The following is a 23,635-nucleotide window of genomic DNA, read 5'->3' as shown; positions in this document are numbered from 1 at the left end:
AAAAATCGTCGTGATTCCGCACGATTTATCAAATCTCGCGGGATAACGACTTTTGAATTCGCGGTATTACGCTTATTCCGATTCCAAATCACTCCTTTATATATACATACATATATGTATATATACATATATATATATATATGTATACACACACACACACACACACACACATATGTATATATGTATATTTATATATATACATATATATATATAATATCTCTGAAAATTCGTTTTTTTTTTGTTTAGTTAAACATCAAAATCTAAAAGAAAAAAAAATTATCTTACACGAGACGTACAGATTACATGTAAATTGCGCTCATGTTTCCGCAGAGATTGTCTGCTATACACGAGAGATTGTCAGTCCCTTTTTCTTCGAGAAAAAAAAAGAAGCGAGAAAAAAAGGGACGGACACGGAGATTCGACTTGACGATACATGTAGTTAATCGCTTGCATGTCTATCAATTAGTTTCATTTCTCGACTTAGCTACTTCATGTCCGGGCAGGAAAGAGTGTGAGAGGGAGGGGAATGAAGTTGGAAGCGGAATGTAGTAGCACACGTAGAGATTTTTTCTCTCCATTCAATTCCAGTACACATTATAATAAAAAACAAAACAAAAAAACAAAAAACAAAAAACTTTGCTACGTCGAGCGGGAGTGATAAAAAATAAAAAATCACCATGAAATTTTATTTTCTTAAAATTTTAGCTTAAAAAGCTAACATTTCATTAAACAATTAATGCGATGCTTTATCTAAAACATTAAATAAATATTAAATAAATTACTGAAAACAATCTGATTGAATTTTTTTCAAATCGCTCGACGTAACACAGACAAGCAACAAGATGTCTCTGATATAAGTAATATTTTTACAGTTACTTCACAGCTCTTTTTATATATATATATAGCGTATATATATATTCGCGTATAGAAAACGAGATAGACATCGCGAGAGAACGTTAATTAATTAATTTAATATAATAATCATATTAAGCTGATTTTATTCGTTAAAGATGCTCAAACAATCGCGATGACGTTACTGTTCCACACAAACACAGGATTGAAAACAAAGAAATTCCAATTCTGCGGAAAGAACTCCGAGTTTGCTCGTGTGAACGCAAAACGTGAATTTTCAATTTGACCCCTTTTAATCTCGCTGTAAACGTGTCGTGTGATGAAACTTCCGGCGACAAGAGTAAAATCCGATTACTTTTTCAATTAGACCAGCAATCAGTCACTCATCGACGTTAGCAACGTTATACGATTCCCATCGATCATGTTGATTAATTTGCTCTGTTAATTAATTCAATTTAAGCAGCTTCACTTATTGATTCGCGCGCAATCCTCGTTCCGGGATAGAGGAAACCAATTGCTTTGAATGACGATTTAAATAACATCTAAAAATAAATTTTTTTCCTCAACCGCGAGGTAGTATATATATATTTTTCAACAATATCTTTTATAGAGAGCGGTTGCGAGTTAACTAATTGCAATAATCGACCGCGAAATTTCAATAGCAGCATTTCTTTCTTTTTCTTTTTTTTTTTTTCACAGAGCAAAGATGAGATAAATCATTATCCCTCTGACTTGTTAAACACGCAGATCAAAGTCTAAATTTCAATTTCAATCTCATACAATTTCTCGGACAAATAGTCTCGAAAAAAATGTTTTAGATCGTAATTGCCTTTTTTTTTTAGTTCTTTAACTGGTAATCTCGAATTCATCAACTTTATCTCGAAAGAAGATTATGTAAAAATTGCTCGACCACCGAGAACACGACCGACTTTATCCGAGATATTATTACTTCGGTCACATTACTGCGGGCTGGCAAGCAAATTGTGGTCTTTTTTTAAATTTTATCCGTCCTGTGACGTAACAAACAAGACGGCCCTGACCCGCGTAAACAAGAAGAGAAATTTGAGCTCGGATCGATAATGTGCAACTCTGTGAAATATCAAATGTCGAAAAACGCGGAATGCTAACGCTACCCGTAATATTATTTCGTATTGCATTTTTCACCGTTTCGCATTTTTTGTGTTCGGCGAGAAAAGGGGTCGAACCCAATCGCGTTATCGAGCCGCTTCCCAAGCTCTTTCCTTGTCAGTGAGGATGAAGCAACCCCTCCGTAGACACTCGATTAATCTTTGGTACGTTTCAGGAGGTAGATAATATAGAATTCTTTTTCTATTGTTATAAGAGAGCTCTCATTCTCTCTTTCTCTACGAGAGACGCGCACGACTGATAAGCGCACCACCACGTTTTCCTCTCGATTCCTTTTGGGAATTCCTCGCGAAGAAGAGGAGAGGGGATGAAAAACGACAGGAGAGAGAATCGCTTCCTTTTGAAATCAGCGCGAGTCCGCGCGAATGTTGGCTCTCACCGCGGGAGCAGCTCCGAAAGCAAGAAGTGACGAGAGATCGGCGGCGAGCGAAGAGAGAGAGAGAGAGTTTCCGCCGACGAAATTTTTAAAATCTATTTCCTAATGCAACACACTTTGAGAAAGTTGGTGCACACTTGCTCGGATGCGCGCGCGCGCGCGTGATAACATTCGTGATCGAATTCTCGATCAATCGCTCGGTCAGCGTTTTGACTACGACTAGATTCTAGATGATCGCGCTAAATTGGCGCTAATCCGTGATGCGATTACTGGTCCAGAGACTTGCGTGCAGATATCAGCGGGTTTTTTTTTGGGGGGGGGGACCCGTTCGCGGGTCCCGCAAATCGCGACGCTTGTAATATTTGTTTATGTAAATACTATAATATTTATTTTTTATCGTACAAGATTTCTTCGAGAAAACAATCGGTCGAACGAACGACCGTGCCGGATATTCCGTCCGGCATTCAACATTGAATAAACTTCTTAACTTCATTATACGAGATCAACGTGCCCACGGAAATATACATGGCTATAAATCTACGCTTATCTACATGATATGAAGCTTATCGAAAGCTCATTCGGAACGTTGCGAGACGTCTCCCGCCTTATCGTAGGTACAGGTAACACACTTGACAAAATAATGTTTATTTGATTTTTTTTTTTTTTTTTTTTTTTTTTTTTTTTTTTTTCGTGTTTTCTTTTTTTGTTCCGAAAGAGAAGGAGCGCTCTCTGTCAACGTTCTGATGGCGCGACGCTATCTCGATTGTGAAAGCCAGCGATATTTCGGCGGAGACCGATCGAAACAGATCTTTAGCGAGCGTCCTCAAAAATTAGGAACTCGCTCGATCGTAAAGGAAGCATCGACGCGTGCGTGACAAATAAGGATTACGCACTTTCCGAAAGCTCTTGTATATATTCACAGTTAGAGAATAATATTTTTTTTATTCACAATACGGTATATATTTCTTTAACTGTGGATTTATAAGAACGAATTTCTTCAATTGCGAAGTCGCAGTAACGAGTCACGGCTAACAACTTTGGTGGTTGATAAAAAAAAAAGGAAAACAAAGATTTGTGAAGAAATGTGATTGAACGCGGTCTAATGCAAAAAATGGTCCAAGTGTGGCCGCGCAAGTGAGCGATCGCTAATATATATATATAGTTGATAAATGTCCAATATTTCTCTCAGAAATAAAAAGTTTGATCCGACAATGAATGGTGTAGCGCGCTACCGAGAGAAGCATAGAAACGATTCTGATTTCGTTCGATTCAATCTTCCTCGAAACTCTCTTCGTTCACGAAGAGGCCCGCAATAATTTGACGTTGTCCGTTTTGTTCCTTCGTCTTTCCGGGATCGAATTATTCTCCCCAGAAAAGGATAGAACACTTCAGACTTGTCTTCCCCGACGAAAAGAAGAATACTCTCTCGTGGGTTCTTTCTAAGGCATGAGTGCGTTACATGTTTATCACTATTATTGGTGCTGATTCTCGTCGTTTTCTTCCTGCGAGATGATGCTCGATCTGTTGGAGCGCACATCGAGATCCATAGAGAAAGGCTTGGTCGAATTGCCGAGGAGCGGCTGCGTACTCTGACCATCGTCGAGGCTGAGCGAGCACTCGAGCGAGCTGTCACTGAAAGTACAGAAACAGATTTCTACTCGTCACTAGCGCCTTCGCGAATCGCCCCGGCCGGGACACGTGATGGTTGCGCTCTGCCGAGTCGGCGGTCAGTCGCTTTACCTGACGATGCTGGCGCGATCGACGGAGTTGCCAGCTGTGTTCGGCGCCGAGCAGTTCTCACCGTTGCAAGGTCGCTCGCCGTTGCTGCTGCACGAAGAGGTCCTAGTGCTGGTGCCGCTCGTAGTCACAGTGGTGGTTGTGGCTGCCGCGGCTTCTCGCATGGACGCCCGTCTAGACTCTTCGTGACACTCGCACTTGCATTCCTCCGGCTGTACGTAACAGTAACCTCCGGTAACTTTGGCGATATCATCTTCTTGTCGAGGTATGGTCTGTATCCGCTTTGGCGCTTTTCGCTTTTCGGGAATTTCTTCGAAATTGATCCAGTTACTCGGTCGCGATGTTGTCGCTGCTGCTGATGCTCTCGGTGGCAGTGGGGGCGGACTGGGTGATTTTCCTTGGCTGGTAGCGCTCTTACGTCCTCCATCCGGCGGTACTTTGCCCGCGAACTCCGTGAACGTGTTCGCGTATTGTCGTCGCGGGCTCTTCAGCTTGAAGCTGTCCTCCCGCGGCAGGGAGATCTTCATGCGTTCTACGCGACGTTCGTCCTGCGATGTCTGCATCACGAATTCGTCCAGCAAGGTCGGATTTATCGGTGTCGTTGAGCGCGGTCTTTCAATGGGAATCGTTCTAAGAGTAAGAAGAGTTAACTACTTAGTATAGATAACATTACTTCATAAGATCTAAAAACAAAGATCAGACGTAAGAAAATTTGTTGCTTTTAATATAAAGTAAAAAATTTTTAATATTTTAATTTTTTTAATACTTTAATATGGTAAAAAGTTATCATTTATTATTTCCATAAGTTTTTATGTTAATTTTAATCATCGTGGTATAAATTTGGGATTCTCTCTCTCTCTCTCTTTCTTATCTACAGAATTACCTTACTTCCTGAAGTCGTTGTTTAACAGGCAGGATAGGTACAGCGACGCTTTTTTCCAGTGGCAAAGTAGTTGGCACATATGGGAGATCTTCCTCGAAGCTCTCCTCATAAAAAAGACCTTTCCGCTCGTCCGGCAGTTCCTCGGCTAGCTTCTCGACCTTACTCTTGACAAATTCGATTTCCGAGTCTTTCTCGGATTCCGAGCTATTGTGATCCAAATCGGAGATTACGCTGGATGTTTTCACCAGACCATCCTGCTGTGGCTGCTTGCCGATCTTATCATCAAGGAAGTCGGGTTTCTTAGTTTCCTGCACGACTTGCAAAGATTCTTTCAAATTGATTTTCTTCTTTTGCGTTGTCGCGTCGTCGTCAGTCCTTTCAGGTAGCTTGGGTTGGCTGTCTTTGCTCTTGTGATCTTCGTCACCTGAGCTGCCACTGACTTTTTTCCTCTTCGGTTTCGTCACTTCCGACTTTTTGATGACGGACGAAGTACCAGATGACGCTCGAGATTTAACGTCCGGTTTGACTTCTGACTTAATGTCCGACTTGGTCAATGATTTCGCCGATGGAAGCTTTTCGACTTTGTTCGCATGCGTGCTGATCTTCGACTCCCTCGACGAGCTCTTTGACATATGTGAATCCTTAGATGCGCTCTGCGGAAGCTGGCTATCCCTGGATGAACTTCTGGAGATGATCTGCGTGGTCTCGATCTGCGCCTCAGTCCTGATTTTCGCAATGACTGATGATGGTGGTGCCGGATGATGCTCGATCGACACCTCTGTAATCATGCTTCTCGCATGCGGTAGTCCCTCGGACTCGTACTCGTCCAATAGCTTGGTAGGTGTTTCCAGCGGTATCGAGACGCTCTCTGACGGCAGAGCAACTTCATAATTTCTATCGTCAGGATGAAGACTGATGAAAATGGAATCGTCCTGACGGCTTTTCTCTTTCTCCGCGTTAAATGTGAACTCCACGTTGCCGATGGTATCCACCGACGGATGGTCAACCTTGCGAGGCGCATCGAGATCGCACGAGGCCGCAATTGCCTCGTCATAGCTCTTTTTTCTTTCACGTTTCTTGAACAGACTCAATGTGGACGAGAACACTCCTTTATTCTTCGAATCCTTCTTCAGAGACGAACTTTTGTCGGCGGAGATCCTTTCGCGCGATTTCGAGCGGCTCCTTAAACTTTCTGTGGTGTCTTTCAGCTTCGACGTAAGGCTTCGTCTTGGCTTCGTACTCGGCGACGGCGACTCCGGACTCAATACGCTACCATCGGTTCTAGCCTGTTGAATCACAAATACGACAGTCAACGATATGATCCAGTAACCTGGAAAAATCAAATACTAAATTGATACAAAAGATTTGTTTTTCTTTTTTTTTTTTTTTTTATCGAGAGAGTTTCGGTTTTTAAACTAACTAAAAATCTTCGAAATACTTTCGAGAATTTCTTTCCTTAAAAAAGTTTAATTTTTAATTTTTCACAAATAAATAATTGTTGTTTTAAGTGTTGAAATATTTGTTAAAACCTTTTTGCTTAAACAAAATATGTACGACAAGTTCTTCTTCGCTCCAGACGGATAAAATCTCTCTGTTACCTTGAACAACGAAGCAAAACTGCTCTTTCTAGACACAGACGACGGACTTGGTGTCCGCGAACCTTCGAGATCGCGCACTTTCTGATGCCTAGGTAATTTGGGACTTCCGCTACTTGTCGTGGGCGTTGTCTGTACGATTTCTTTAAAGTTCTGCGTCTTCTTTCTCTTGTCGTTGAAATCAAGCGTCACCGGTTTCTGAACTTCTTGAGCTAAAGTTTTTGTTGATTGTTGTTGTTGTTGTTGTTGCTGCTGCGTCGTTGTCACTTGATACTCAGTTGGTTTCTTGATGATCGGCACCTATACTCCATCAAACAAGAAAATTTGTTTTCAATTGTCACATTGAAATATATATACGAAGTTTTAATTTAGTTGTTTTTTCACTCAGAAAGAGAATAAAAAAACACACCCCCGTTCAATAATATTTTTCAAGCTTAATATATTTAAAAGATAATTTTTTTTTCTCGCGAATCACTTTTTGAGACTTTGCATTGGAGCGTCAGGCGAATCAAATTAAAAAAAATGAAGACTTGGCGGACGGCCAAACCAACCTCTATGTTAACTTTTTCCAGAACTTTCTTCGTGATTTCCACTTCTCTCTTGAAGATCTCTCTCCGCTCTTCGCGACCGCGTCTCCTAGGCTTGTCCAAAGGATCCGGTCTCAGATTGCCGCCAACTATCGGCACTTTGATGCTCTCCGGAATCAACGCCTTCGTGGTGTCAGCTTCTCGTTTCAGAAGTATTTTCTCCAAATCGTCCGTTTCCGGTTTTGACGGCTCTATCAGGTTGTCGGCTAATGTCGGTTTGTTTCCGCAGAACGATGTCTCCAGCAAACATTTGTGCGGACTTGGTGATCTGAAGAAGAGACATAAATTTTATCCACGTCTGTTCTAAAATCTATTTTCCAGCTGAAGTTCAATAAATATAGTTAGGATGTTAGTTCAATATAAAATTCACAACGCGCTTAAAAGATCTTTTCTATCATTTTTCACCTAGAGGAAGTAGCTGACACGATTGAGAGCTTCCCAGAAACGCCGGATCCTTGGCTTCCGACCGACGACAACCGGGAAGTCCTGCCGCTGATGTTGAGCAGACATATCTCCGAGCAGTTGCTGTCCTTGCGCTCGCGATCCTGTGTCAGCCTGGAATTGTATTCTGACTGAGATCCGTCCGCATCCTTCCGTTTTCGTCTCTTGGATTCTCGTTTGAGATCTTGTTCGTGTACGGGATCTTGCAGATCCAGTTCCTCCGTCGAGGATCGAAGGTCTTGAGCATCCTCTTTGTAGCCTAGCGTCAGCTTGCAACCGGGTGGAGGATCCGCGCCTACAAATCCAAAAGTTCTTCTTCTTTTAGACTTTTCTTTTGTCTCGAACAAAAAAAAATCATTTCTACTTGTTTTCTAAGTTTTTTTCTACAGTGATCGGACGTCAAATACAGAAAGTATTATCAGAACGTTTTTTTCCCTTTTTTTTTTTTTTTTTTAACATAAAAAGTTTTTTGTTTTTCTCTTGCACTAATGTCTATACAACTGTTTCTAAAACACTCAGACATTTCTACTGTTGTTCTCTCTTGCAAACTCGCTACAAAGTGTGTGAATGTAAACATGTCGAATTATTCGGATGAATCTTCCGCTTGTGTGTATCGAGTTCTTCATTATAACGATACTCGGGGCTGCTATAGCAATAATAGAGACATTCGGATATCACTAAAGACCACCATCGTCAACGTGAGATCTAGCACTCCTTAAACTAGACTGAGTCGTTCATTTTGCTCCAATCTTTTTATATTACTCACAAATTTTCGTGCTATTTCCTCGATCAAATAGATCATTATGGATGCTCAATTGACAATTCTATAAAAAAAAACAAAATATTCGTAATTCATTTTTTAATTTATTAACAGACCGAGAAACAGGTCGAGATTCGTGAAAAAAAAAGAATTGTGACGTTTACGTGCAAGATTCAACGGCGTGTGGTAAGAACGAAGAGATTTAACGGAATTGTGAGCGTGTTAATGGATTAATTCGCGTTCAGCATGTGTTGTGTCGAGAAAACCCGCTGAATAATCGAGGCGGACGATCAGCACAAGCGGACCGTTCCTTGAATCGATCAGAACCTTGACCTAAGGAAATTCTTTTCCAGAAGCTAGGTATTCGAAATATGCACGATCGGTCTGTGCACGCAAAGCTCCTCCACCTTCTTCACCGCCGCTAAATCCACCTCTCCGTTTCTATGCCAATTTAACAGCGCAAATTTTTCTGTCGAATGTGTTAGATTTGTTGTGTTGTTGCTGTTGCGTTCAATGTCGTGATTAAGTAATACATTTAAATAAAACGGCAAACAAAATCTAATACGAAATATCACTAGTGTTTACTTGTCTAATAAACATTTATTTTCGCTAATTAACTAATTACGTGTTTTCTTGCTAATCTTAGATATTGTGTGTCCACTACTTTTTGTTTGTATAGAAGTGCGTTTGTATATTCTTTCTCGACTCTCGAGATAATAGTATTAAATCTGTCAGGTTTTGCACTATAACGCATATATATATATATATATATATATGTATATATAATATAGCTTAACAAATACGACAGACAGTGCATACACACACATAAAACCGATATGTAAGGGAGTAAATAAAACGTAAAATCTACCATGAAAAAAAAATATTCAGTGGGTAACTTTGTACAACCAGTTTTACCTGCGGTAACAACAGTTTTTGACCCACGTGCCGTACATAGTCCTGAAATTATCGTTTCTTGGCCCCGTTTCTACGTCGTATTAACTCACATATGTCTTGTTATTATTAACTACATCGACGATTTTCAGTCAGTTCCGAAAACAATTCCACAAAAAACTGTCTTGTTGCCAACACTTTTATCCTATTGTAACGAGAATTGTTTCTCTTGGATGTACTATTTCCACTAGATCTTTTGTTTTCCTCGCTAATAATTATATCGTGTAACAAATTTGAAACAAATGTGAGACACACACAATACGTTTAACAAGCGCGTCAAAAAGTCGAATCAAGTCAATTCTTGGATATCTTCACAATATGTTTTAATATTTGTATTATTCTATTTTTTTTTTTATATTAAATAGAGTAATTAAGATTTTCTTCCTCATTGCATATATTGAATTATTATATCAGAAGCGAGAAATTATTATTTCTTTTTTCAGTATGTGAACTCGAAATAAAGTTATTTTTCAGGATGTTATCGCTCACTTGGACGCAACAATTCAACATGATTAAAACAAGGAAACAAAAGCCTTTATAATAAACCCCCATATTTTTATTTATTAAATTAATCTTTTTACAAATTATTGTTTTTTTGAAAGTTCGATTTAGGAAAATTCGATTTATTTGCGAAACGACAAATGTGAATCGACAAATTAATAAGTGATTGAAGGAAAAAAAAAACAGTGCAAGTCTGTAGAGATCTCTGTATTCTGACCTGCGAGAAGCTCCCTCTCGGGCGACGAGTCTCTGGAATTACTGTCCTCATGGTGCGAGGAACTACTCGCCCTGCTGATGTCAATGCGCGGCGTGCTGGGCGTCTTGAGCGAGCTACCAGGCGTAGCCGGCGTGGTGACCTCGACGATGCCCGGCATTCGCCCCGCCGCGCTCGCCGATTCCCCCTGCATTCAAATTCGTATCCTGGTTTGTCGTGGGTCGAGTCACACACACGTAGGGTTGATTGGTTGGTTGGTTGGTTGATTGTTTGGTCGTTTGGTGGGCACCGGTTCTCGCGCGGTTCTCCGGCCTCTCGCAGTGTGCTCTCGAACTCACGAGGAACTCTCTCGCGGTTTAACGACGCGGGGATCAGGGATCGGGACACAGTCGATCGCGGACGTACGCCGATCGATCGGCGCACGCCGTGAGATTTCCGGGAGCAAAATCTCGAGGAACTTGATCTCCCGCAGATTTGCGAGACAGACAAAGAAAGAGAGAGAGAGAGAGAGTAAGAGAGAAAGAGAGACAAAGATAAAAGAGACAGAGAATAGAAAGTGAGAAACAGATTGAGCCGGTGGTTGCGGGGGGTGGATGAGATTCAGCAGGGACAGAGGGTAGGACTCACGTTTTCCACCTCGTCCGACAGGTCTTCGAAGGATGCGATTGGCGCTGGTCCAAGCTTCCTCTGATGGGCGCTCGGCAATCCTGACGCCATTTTCGTGTGCTTAGACCACGGTAATGCTGAAAAAATAAAGAGAAAATCGGACGATTCTTCCTCGGTCTCTCTTGTCATATTCGACGCGCGATTTGTGTGTTTGTGTGTGCGAGCGCGCGCGCGCTCGTGGCTCGTGCTGCGCACAAACTTTCGTTCTTCGCGAAACTTGTGAACGAGACATGAACGTGTAAAACGCGATCCGTGTGGCGTGTCAGAAGAAAAGCACGTGTCACAAACACCGTCGGGTCGGGTTATTACGCTCGCTCTTGCTCTTTGTTACAAGGCGGCTCGAGGGTGTTATGCAATAACGCCAACAGGTGCACGCCCGCGATTTTTCCCTTGATAAAGCCTGAGAAATTGCTCGGCGCTAATAAAGTAAATAACAAGGTTGTTTGTTGTGTGTCGCGGATTTCAAGAGAATTGAAATTTGCGAATGTAACACACACACGTGAGAGAGATATTCTATTTATTAACAAATTATTAAAGTTATTTATAACACAAAAATCCGATAACACGATGAAGTATGCACGTGTGACACACGCTCACTTTGCGCGAGCAAAGTGAAAACAAGAAACTAAATTTCCACGCGCGTCAAGCTGCGATTGCCGCGCGTATGCACACTCGCGATTAGTTGAACGCGTATGTATTGTATATATGTAAACTGTGTTATACGGTTAGAAATGATAAAAATTGCACTTTGACAACGCGCTTGCGGGATCGGAGAAACCTAGACTACTACATACGTGTGCAAACTGTCAACTTTTGCGAGTAGTTAAACGTAGCGTTAGAACGTTTAAGCGAAGGACAATTTCATTAGAACGTACGACGCCATCATTCACAATATTGCGCCAGGGAAATAGATGTTCGTCACACCTCGCGATTGTGTGTTCAAGTGTTAACTCAAACGTTAATTTAACGTTCACTGTAAAAACATTAGTGCGCGAGAGAAGCAAAAAGTACAAAGTGCGCGCACGTAAGAATATGTATGAAAATTATACTTAAATAGATCATTTCTTTTTTTTGATCAGGTAATTTTTCAAACATATTAATTATAATTAATTTGTTGTAAAAATCAAGTTGCAGATATTTTATCTCTTTTAATTAAAATGGAGAGAGACAGCGGACTATCTTTTTTCTTTACAAAATTCGCGGATAACTTTTGTACACGGCAACTTTTGCAGAAAACTTTTAATTTGATGACGTCGAATAACAAAATCTAAGCGTAAAAGATTGCTAATGAAACGAATGAAACCGCAAGTTTATTCGTCCGGTTTTTTTCTCGCGTGCGCACGAGAGAGAAAGAGAAAGAGAAAGAAAGAGAGAGAGAGAGAGAGAGAGAGAGAGAGAGAGAGAGAGAGAAGAAAAGATTTTTCCGTTGACTTACGTAATTATTCTTACAAGGAGTGGTGCTCGATATGATGCCAAATCGATTTCAATATGAAACTCATTGTATCGATTAGATCACTATGCCAAGTATTGCAGAGTTCACAGATAAGACGCATTACTCAAGCATTCGCGAGAAAATCGAAAATTTCCGAGCGCTATATGATCCTCTTAAACGGTCTATTCTATGTTCACATATAACGTTCGGAAATTTTTATTTCGATTTTCTCGCGAGTGTTCGAAGAGTACGTCTTATTCGTTTACCTTGTAATAATTGGCATAGTGATCTATCAATACAAATGAGTTTCATTAAAATCGACTGATATCACATCATGCACTCTTGTTAAATACGTCGACACAAAACGTGATAATGACAAAAAAAACTACTCGATTTAAATTTGTACAAGCCGATTAATATCAAAACTTTCTACACATTTGCTAATAATACTAATATATTAATTTTTTACCGTATAGAAATAATTTGTTTTCTAATATTATGGAGTTGGACTTTGCGTTCGCAAAACGCGTCAGGATATTTTTCTTTTGCAGTTCAAAGTGATTGTTTTTTACGTTTGGTCTGCTTATATATGACGAAGAAATCCTGGAAAAAAAAAAAAACAACAATAAAGCGCAGCTGAAGTTTTCACGCGTCGCGCACAAAAAGAGGAAAAGGACCGAGATTTTTATCTGATTTTTCAGCGACGATATTTTTGTTTAAAGCGCAAATCGATACATACACAAACTTTCTTTGTTCGATTCAATGCAACATAAATCTCGTCACTATTAAATCGGATATTTTTCTTCGCCAACGCACAGTTGAACTTCGTGCTAGTTTTGCGCACGAGCGAGAAGTTTTCAAATTTGGTTAGCGATTTGTCTTTTACAAAGTTCATGCACTTTAAACGGGAAAGACGATATTTTTATATACAAAAGTTTTCGTTCAATTTTTTAAACGCGTCTCACTGTTTTCACGTGACACGTACCTATATATAATAACGAAAATGACAAAACTAACAAAACTCAATAATGTTATTTTCGCTGAGAATAAATCCAATCCAAAATTGTTTAAAAAATTTGTAAAAAAACGATAAAATCCGTCTTGAATCGGCTTCGAGTTTTACCGTGTCTTTACTTCCATAATCACGAATGAAAAAAAATGCGATTTGTTGAGCCGGGCTTCGCAAACTATGAGGTAATCTCTTTAAATCGATCGGAGCCGATCAGTCGGCCGAAAAGCTTTCTTCGACAAATACACGGCCCGTCGTCGGAAAAGATCGATCACCACAGCGTGTAGTCTCGCCGGATCGTCATCGATGTGTGTGCATATGTGCACACGTCTCGGGAATGCTCTCGCCGTGGCCTGTCTGTAAAGTCAAACCGAGCGCGAAATTGCTTCGGTCGACTGCGGACGGCGGGGGATCCACGTCGCGTATTAATACGCGTAAGTGGTAGCAATTATCATTAGATAGCTCTCGTCCGCACGAGTAAGCCGTGTTCACGTTTCGGGGAGACGCGCAATAGCGAGTTAATGTGAAGTAACTCGCTATCACATATCTCGACTGGTGCTCGTTAACAATAAAGAATAATATAAAAAATGATTCGAGAAAATGTCGAAATTCCATTTTTTGCGTGTTTTAAAAACAAATAACAATAATAATAAAATAACAGATATGAAAACTAAACGTTACATTATTGCACGTATCATCGCTCATCTGTTTTAAAGAGAGATAAGAAATATCTTCTTACATAATATAGGAAAGATATATATATATATAGTAAAAAGACTCAGATACGAGTATTTAAAATAAAATCACATACATATATAAATATATATATAAATGCGTATATAATAACTCCATATATAAATAAATATAATTTCTTGTCACACGTACATATAAATTGTATGACAAGGAGTTATTTTTTTATAATCCTCTTTCAATACGCATATTTCGGTATTTCGATATTTCAGTTTCGCTTTATTGAGGATTAAAAAAGGATTAAGTGCAGTGGATGTGAACAGATTTGTCCTCTCGTTAACTCCGTCTATTTCTAACGAAACTTATTATCCACAAAAAACTGATTTTGTTTTAATGTGTATATAACTATAATCTTGAAACACAATTTTTAATTTAAAAATAATTTCAATAATAATGCACAATAATTTAAAATAGAAAAATTAAAATTAAAAATCTTGAGAATTTTGTGAATATTCTGCATGCAAATTATCGAAGAAAGCACGTAACAAAAATCAATTAAATTAAAAATTTTATAAGAGATAAATAAAATCCGATGTGTTTTACTGAATTATTAAAACAGAATTTAAGATTATCGAGAAACACGAATTAATTTCTGTCGGATTCGATGAACACCTTCTTCGCAAATTGAATCGCAATTCACAACGTGACCAACGTACCCGTTTGTACCTGATGCATCTGGTAATCGTACAGGTCGCGTATGTTGTGCTAACAAGGCTTTTCTATTTATGGCGTATCGCCTTCAAGAGCGCAAGTGAGTCCACGCATCGACATTTTTCCGAAGGGAGGTTGCATTCTCACGCGTGAATCAGGAAGTTTGCGTGCATGTTTGCGCACATTCCGATGTAATAATTATTTTCAACAATCATGTAATAACAGTTGCAAACGTGTGTCGAGAATCGAGAGGCATTGTGTATCGATGTACAACTAAGTATTAAAGTCGATACGAGCCAATATCCCGAATGAATGCAATGATATATATATATATATATACAGGGTGTCCTAAATAAAGTGTTACAAGCTGTTTTTTCAAAATCTAATAAAGATATCAACAATATTTTGTTAATTAAATTTAACTTTCGATGGACTTTTTAATACTGATAAATCTGAGTTGTTTTTCATATGCACAAGACGTATTTTTTCTTCGTATACTTTCTAGTAATAACTATGTAAGAATGCAGAGCGTTCGTGTTATTGCTGGTGTTTAAAAGTACATTAAGTCGGTAAAAATATTAAAAAATATCATAAAATTTATTTCGTCCCTTTCAAATTTGTGTCTCACTCTCAATAACTTTGTATCTGCGCCGTATTGTATAACGCTTTCATAATAAATAGAAAAGTTAGTTCTTGCATTCGTACATCTTTTCCTTATAGGTCGATCATGTGCCATGTAACCGTAAAAAATGGTGGCCAATGAAAAACTTGTCCCTCGATTTTTGCAAGATATTAAATTTTCGTAAAGTTAACAGTATTATATACGCGCCGTTAAGTTAATTGATTGAACTGAGTTACTAAAGTTGTAGCAAACACAAAAACAAAAAATGTAAGACGTTGTTGAACATTGTGCCTCAAAACTAAAACACACATTTTTTATTTAATACACATATATACATATATTTATTTATTTAGTTACTTATATTGATTTACTTACTTCCGTTAAACGTGTAAATTAACACATGTAAAAATTCAAATTAAATTTAATGCAAAAATTTCTATAAAATGCTTGGTTTATATCTCATACATGTGAATACTCTATTTACCCTCTATAGAAATTAAACAATTCATTGTGCGAAAAAAGACACATCCTTGACCAGGATCAAATCTGGATTTCCCACATTGCGTGCAGGAAATGTATGTTTAAATAAATAAATGTGTCTCCATATAAAATTGCACATACATCCGGCATATTAGTTCGTGTCGACTTAATATTTAGTTGTACATTTTCACGAGCTTTTAACTTGCGTATATCGATGTAGTTTTACATTTGCTCGCAATATTGATAATTTTTTATTTTACAGATAGAATAAAACGCGCACACACAAACGTGCAAACACTTAAAATACTCGAATTGCAAAATCGAGTGACATTTTTGTCACTCTATTGATTATCGATACAAAATTAGCCCCGATATTATTCGAACACAGATAAATAAAGACAAAATTTCAAAAGAGCAACTTTAGCAGCACTCAACGAGTTCGGTCGTAAAAAATAAAATAAGAAACTCGGCGAACAAATTTTACAATTCTACTTCTTGCCGTGGTTTCGCAGGACGGCGGAAATGTGCCGATTTTCTCGCGCGAGGTTCACTTCTCCTCGTGTATCAAGACTATCAAGAATGGAACGCAACGAGATTATTATAAACAAATTAAAATTAAAACAATATACAAGGTCTGCATCGAGCTCACACACACACACAAATGGTTCTTAAAAAAATAAATTATATTATACAATTAAATTAACATGCCGTTGTTAATTATATAATGATACAAACGTTTCGGCTCTTACTCTTGAGCCTTCTTCAGTGTAACAATAAATTTAAAATTTAAACAATAACGCACATCTTGAAACGCACTTGAAGAGTTTGGAGTTAATAAGTGAAATTCTTACATGTGGATGTCCTTTGTGAAAGATGGTAAGACGTTAAATCCGTCAACAGTCAAACACTCAATTATTATAGCTAGAGATTATTATAGCTTTCAAACGCATTGATAAATATATATCTGAATTTCTCTACCGCCTTTGTGTCTTTCCTGATGATTGATTACACGATGTAATTTGATATCAAGAACGTTCGCGTTGATATCTAAGTACGGAAATATGTACCCACGCTACAACGAAACGTCATCCCGCAAGAGTCGCTCTTCTCTTCGTGCTCGGTCGACAAACGCAAAAAGTCTCGAGCACTTTAGTTTTTAACTTTTATATTCAACAAATACGTACAAGTGTTTTGTCTTTTTTTATAAAATTCTCGTCAATTCTCCTAGCGGTGTCGCGCAGAAATCAAATAAAAAAAAAACAAAAAAATAATCACAGTTGCGAAACCAAACTCCTCAGAGTAACGTTTTTTCCTCTACCGTCTAAAGTATAAATAATTCCCTCGCGAGTATAAATGTCTGTCCTGATTGAGACTTGTCATCGGTGACGAAGGCTGGCTCTCCGTTCTCAACAAAGCGATCGAAATCGGTCTTCCCTTCGACTGGATGTCGCGCGTACAACGCGAAAATGACTTACTATTCACGTCACGAATTCTGTATTCCAGGAGTTCAGGGACACAAAAAATAAGTATAAAATTAAAACATTTTCCTGTGATGTAAGATTCCAGAATGCGGTATCGACGACCGCGCGGTCTCGTTCTGAAAAGAATTAACTCTCCCTCGCGCGTTTTATCACGCGACAGCGCGCGTCGTCACTCACTCGAGATCCATTCGCCGTCTTTCGAGAAGGGTCATCGAGATAACGCGTAAGCGTCGCCGTCACCACGCAGATACCACTGTGAACAACCACCACCACGCCGAGCACGAGCAATAATAACAGCACCTCTTCTTTCTACGCTACCCTGAGTTCCCGCGCTCCGTACGTCGACGACTTCTCGCCGCGATGATGCACGTCGACGCGCATGATGCAGCGTCGGAATCGACGAGACGTCGACATCGCCTCCGTTTAACCGTCCGCGCCTCGCCGCCTCCTTTGCTCTCAACGCTTCTCTTCGCCTAGGAGAAGCTCTGCTTCCGTTCTTTCCGAAAGCGACAGCGGCGGCGAGAGGTCGAGACACCGCGAGAAAGCGGGACATCCCCGCCGCTCACGCGATCATCCACCTCCGGCGCACCACCACCCCGTCGCCGTTTTACACCCTTCCTCCTTTGCGCCCTACTTTCTACCCCCTCCCTGTTTCCGGTGAAAACACGCTCACGCTTCTTCTCGGACGAGCGCACGTATGTGGCACGTAATACACATCCCCCCGTATTCGTAACTCCCTTCTTAGCCGGAAACGACACGGTACTCACCCCAGCGTTGTGTCCTCCATCGTCACAGCTATAGGGCGGCCTATCGATCCTCCTTTTCCGACTAATCCATTTCTGTTCTCATCTCGTGGTGTATTGTAAGGCCCCTCCCCTCGGTGGTTTTTTCTCTTTCTCTCCCTCTCTCTCTCTCTCTCTCTCTCTCTCTCTTTTTTCTCTTTCGTATGCTCCGCTTTTTCTCACCCTTTCGCTCGCTTGTTCCCGTTCTCTACCTTCTTTCGTTTTCTCGCTCTCTTTCCACACGCACACCACACACACACACATACACACACACACACACACACACTCTCTCTCTCTCTCTTTCTCTCTCTCACACTCTCTCGGTCTGGACCTGACAACTCTTGTCTTTCTAGCGTGACATCTTCGCGTCCTGATGTCTTACATCTTGACCAGCGGTCTTGCACCAGCTGTGGTCCCGCAAGAGACGCGCTCTCTGGGCCCCTGCGCAACGGCAACACACCACGACGGCTTGCGTTCTACTCGTGCACCCCTACGCTACAAGTTGCGCACGCTCCTCCAAGAGTGACGGAGTTTTCATTCAGGGTCGTGTCTAAGCACGTTAGCGCTGCTCTCCAGAGGCAAACAGAATTAATAACCTGATTTTCGATTACCCATTGTCGATATAACAGAAACCTGCAAATCTGATCATGTAGATATCTATAATTGATAAAGCAGAAAACGTACAAACATTTGCTCGTATACATATATTTATTATTATTAACAGCAAATTCGGTTCACCTGCACTTAGTGCGACTTTCAACGAACATTTTTTATTTAGATAAATTCTAATTCGCTGAAACAGAACTCTCTACTGTTTTTTTTTTTTAATAATCATTTGGCGGAACTCGGCAGTTGAAGACGTCACTTTGTGCTTGTTGTCTGTGATTGGTCTATTCTTCTAGATTTTTCAATGATGTAAAAGTATACGCCTATCACAGGCAAAAAACCACACGAGTTCGCTAATTCTGTTGTATCAATCGATCGAGTAATTCGTATTTTATGGCGAGTCTACAATGAAGATAGCAAGGCTGTAGGAGTAGAGAGTAAATTTATTTTTCGGTGAAGAAACGACGGGAATAACGAAATGGGCAATTTCCAATTTCGCACTGCCTTACTGTTAGCCAATAAAAGACGCGTGTCAAAAAACGCGAAATAATTATTTGTATAGACAAAAATGAGAAAATAACTCCAAGAACCTTACTTAATACTGCCTACTTCCATTGTGGACGGTCCTTTATTTAAATCTGCTGAGCATGACTCGCGAGCCAATGATTGCGTTCAGTAGAACAAGCTGCTTTGTAGTAATCATGAATATGATTAGCTCTTACTTTTAAATCTAACAAATCAACGTCGAGTATTGACAAGACATCAACTAAGCAATTGTTTTTTTGAATACGGCCAATGAACTGTCAATGATCGGTCGATTATAAGTGCCCGCGTTATGTACAACTGTATTTTTATATAGCCGGCACTTGTTGACGACTGCCAAGAATTGGAGGAGGTACGGCGTACACGTACGGCGTGTCTGTGACACGCAAACATTCGATCGCTGTTCGAGAGGTCATCGGGACACTTGGGAGAGTATAACGAAAGTCGTGATAATGTACACAAATCTGTGATGTGGTTGGCTAAAAACGCTCTTCAACAAAATGCGGTGGCCGTCTTTCAATAGTCTTGTTTCGTTTTTTTCTTATGTATTTTTGATCAATGTCGTGTACTCGATATACATATTGTCTCAGCTGTTTGTTACGCCGGCCTGCGAACAGGGCAAGCCGTGCCTCAAGTCTTATCTGACCGAGAGGCCTGAGTTGAATCTTTATATGTTTATCTCTGTGAAAGAAAAACCCGTCAACAGAGCCAAACTCATATACTTGGAACAGAATTTTAATTATAGCGAAGAACGAACTATGTAAGAGCGCTCAGCTTTGCAATTAGCAAGAGCATATTTGATTGAGATGTTTCATAAAATTGACGGAAATGTTTCCGCTCAACTTTAATGGATTCTTTTTTTTTTCTTCTTGCAGTCATACCACTTTGAGTATTCCGCACGAGACACGGCAGAACGGAACGCTATTTCTGCATGTATTTGTAACTCCCACTTCTGTAAAGCACGATGGTTCATTTCGTGCTTTGCGAACAGTAATACTCCGCTTCTTTTTGCCCGGAATTTCATGAACTTTTAGTATTTTGTTTTTCCTTGGTTTCCTAATTAATTTGACGTTCTAAATCTATTTTTACAGAATATATTTACTACTTTTACTACTATTAAAATGACACAGTATACAGTACCAGAAGCAGAAGCATTTAAATTGTTAGAAGAGAAAGATTTGAGTGAGAAAAAAACAAAGGAGATTATGTTGCATCCGGTTGTGCACATTAAGAGTCATGTGACGTTTACAATAATGACTGATGATATTATGCTTCCTCTGTTTAACATTCCTGCCGAACTTGTGCAATATATAAAGTAAACTTTGTTCTTAACAGATAAAGTATATATATATATATATATATGTGTGTATATACACACACGTACACAATATGTTGAGTTGTACTCTTGAGAAATATATCATTCTATATTAATGTATGTTCATTGCAGACTACTTGGTACAAATACATATTTGCCAATAGTCAATTATGATTCTTTACGAACTCGGCGTCGGAATCTGCAGCGACTCGTTCCTCAGAATAGTACGATGAACGTCACGGTGGAATACTCACCTATTTCTCTGGGAAAACTAAGAATGTTGCTGCAAGTACAGGCAAGCATAGAGAATGTAAAAGTTCTCGGGTTTTCCGACAAGGACGTTGATGATGTAAAAGGCATTTTTACAGAAACCAACATCTACTTACTGAGTGGTACACTATTTATCGCATCTGTACACGTAAGTGTGGTGAACAAATGATCAAGAAACTGCAGAAAAAAAAATCAATATTGATCTTGTATTTTGCAGTTGTTGTTCGATTTTCTTGCCATAAAAAACGATGTGAGTTTTTGGTGGAAGAAGAACAATCTTGTGGGCCTCAGTGTATGGACCATAATATGGCGTGCATTTAGCCAAATCGTGATTTTCCTTTATCTTTGCGAAGAAGGTGCTTCCTTGCTCATTCTTATTCCAGCTGGCATTAGTACTGTTATTGACGTACGTATATATATATATATGCTTGATATATAAAATTTTAATATATGTTTATTACAACATATATATATATATTTTATTTTCTTTGTTTCTAATTTAGTTGTGGAAGTTAAAAAAAGTATCGAGAGTAGAGCTGATTAGGAGCGGTGGCATTTTGCCGAAAATACAGTTTAAGAGCGATTGTGTTAACGCAGCAGAAGAAAAAACTAGAAAATTTGATGCTCAGAGCATGCGCTATCTAAGTTATCTGTTATACCCGCTAGTCATTGTTGGTGCAATTTATTCTCTCTTTTATCAGCCGCATAAAAGGTNAATATACTTTTTTATCTGATATTTTATTTGATACAATCTTTGATTGACTTTAGACCACAGTCACATTTTTGATAAATGAGAACTGTACTCTAGCGCCTGGTCGAGCGTTGCTTTAGGACATATAAAATCTAAACTCTTACATTTTAGTTGGTACTCGTGGAGTATAAACTCTTTAGTGAATGGAGTTTATTCGTTCGGATTTCTCTTCATGTTACCGCAATTGTTCATCAATTATAAATTGAAATCTGTGGCGCACGTGCCTTGNAAAACGATCATGTATAAAGCGTTCAATACGTTTATCGATGACGTATTCGCTTTTATTATAACAACACCGACGTCTCACAGAATAGCATGTTTCAGAAACGATATTGTCTTTGTCGTTTTTCTTTATCAGAGATGGTAAAACTTTATTTAATTAGAAAGCTTATATACATATATATATTGAAATCTTTGATATATTCGTCCGCGGATGAAAGTCGACGAGATGTTTTATTTGACTCGGGCTAAGCCCTGCATTAATGAAACATGAAGATTGCGATGAAAAGAAAAATCCATATTTTATACATTTTTATTTTTATTGTTCACGTTTTTTAGACAGATCTAAACAACAGTATTATAGCTTCGGTCAACATGTGGAAAAAAATTTAACTTTCTCAATACGTGTATGCGTATATGTGTGATTTCTTTTATCTGACTTTCTAAAAAGAACGTCAGTAAGTAGAGGAACATGTTTGATACTTTGGATNCTGTCCCGAGGCAAAATCATTACATCACTTCTTAGAAAGATTCGAAGTTTCCNCCACCTATTTCTCTTCGGACGGAAGTTATTTGAGACTTTTGACCCACTTAAAATCAACCGAAAGTAAAATCTTTTAGATAATTTCTTGAAGAATCCTTGAAGTCTTTTTTTTTGGTCGGAAGACCGAACGATGTTTGCATAAGGATATTGTTGCTAGTGGCTAAAATTCAGCATCCTCCACAGAACGTAAGCTGTTTGAAGCTGGTTTCCTTGCGCGGATTAAAGCGCGCTACTAAGTTCGTTCTGTGCGAAATATACGTCTCGTGACGTGCTGTGTATCGAGGTCGGTGATTGGATCTTCGAGATGGATTTGAAGCTATTTTCCAATCGTATTGCTCGGGTTTTAGCATTATATTCGAGTAAATGAGAATTTGAATATTACAATGATGTGAACACCAGATACGTGCTAGTCTTATCTACGTTTCGCATAGCAGTCACGTGCAAACGTAACTTGTAGAAAAAAAACGTTTGTATTAAATTTGGTTCTCTACTCGTGTGCTAGCACAATTCCAAGCAACAAAGAACCAACTTTAATTACGTTTCGNGGACATTTTGCTTAAAAAAAAAAATCAAGTGTTTTTAAGTGGGTACTTTATTCATCGCTATCTCAATGTTCAGGATGCATCACGCTGTCGACTTCATCCGAATTTTTCTACAAACACATTTTTGAGTTTCTTAATATTGCTCACAGGTTATACCCAGTGGATAAATCGCGCACAGACACTGATACAATTGAAGAAACTGTTGATCTTGGCAGTGCAAGCAAAAAAACAAATTAACAATTGTTTAAAATAATTTAATTAATTTATTGTCATCGTTTTCTTGAGTCATTGGCTTCTAAGACATAATATCACATCATATTGTGCGACATGCGTCTAAGCAATATAATTACCTATATCATCAATATAAAGAATTTCAATTAATGTATCATAGACTTATTAAAACAAAAAACGTTTTAGAAAAATTCTCTTTCATCCATTTCCTAGAAGTGTTAGCCGTCAGGTTGTCTTACAATTGACCCGATAACGAATCTTACAAATCAACTCTTAATCGGTCATATTGTAATCAGTGTATTATCTATAGTGCGCACTTGATGTTTGTGATGACAAATTTTACAACAAAGGATCTAGAAGGAAATTATATAATCGGTAATATCCAACGCGTATAGTAGAAAAAAATCGTGTCAGATAACGGTATGTTTATCGTACAAACAAACAATTATTTCGACTGTGATTATACGTAATCGCAGTCTTTAAGTAAATGAGATTGCATTTCTTACACGCACAAAATGAACATTCTTTGTCTCACACCTGCGTATCATTTTATTTCGCGATAGAGAGTTTGTAATCTACAAAAATATTTGTATATCGTGTTCGATGACCGATAACAGAGTCCTTGAATCTTTTTTTTTTTTTAAATTGAACGCGTGATAACTTCACGATTCTGATAACAACTGATGTAATAGGAGGTC

At 39.0% G+C, this 23,635-nt stretch overlaps 1 protein-coding gene across 1 annotated transcript; it reads left to right on the top strand.

Annotated features, from left to right (window-relative positions):
• Positions 1 to 19,213: 19,213 nt before the first annotated feature.
• Positions 19,214 to 23,589, top strand: LOC109864186 (cleft lip and palate transmembrane protein 1-like protein). Its single transcript, XM_020445159.1, has 8 exons — positions 19,214 to 19,825; positions 19,941 to 20,055; positions 20,157 to 20,380; positions 20,513 to 20,798; positions 20,868 to 21,056; positions 21,154 to 21,362; positions 21,513 to 21,764; positions 22,856 to 23,589. The coding sequence occupies exons 1-8, from the start codon at positions 19,566 to 19,568 to the stop codon at positions 22,941 to 22,943; spliced, it is 1,623 nt and encodes a 540-aa protein (XP_020300748.1). The 5' UTR covers positions 19,214 to 19,565; the 3' UTR covers positions 22,944 to 23,589.
• The last annotated feature ends 46 nt before the right edge of the window (positions 23,590 to 23,635 follow it).

The sequence above is a fragment of the Pseudomyrmex gracilis genome, unplaced genomic scaffold (genome assembly GCF_002006095.1).
Source record: "Pseudomyrmex gracilis isolate BER0280 unplaced genomic scaffold, ASM200609v1 scaffold_17, whole genome shotgun sequence".
NCBI classification, from domain to species: Eukaryota; Metazoa; Arthropoda; class Insecta; order Hymenoptera; family Formicidae; genus Pseudomyrmex; species Pseudomyrmex gracilis.
This window is presented reverse-complemented; position numbering and strand designations above follow the sequence as displayed.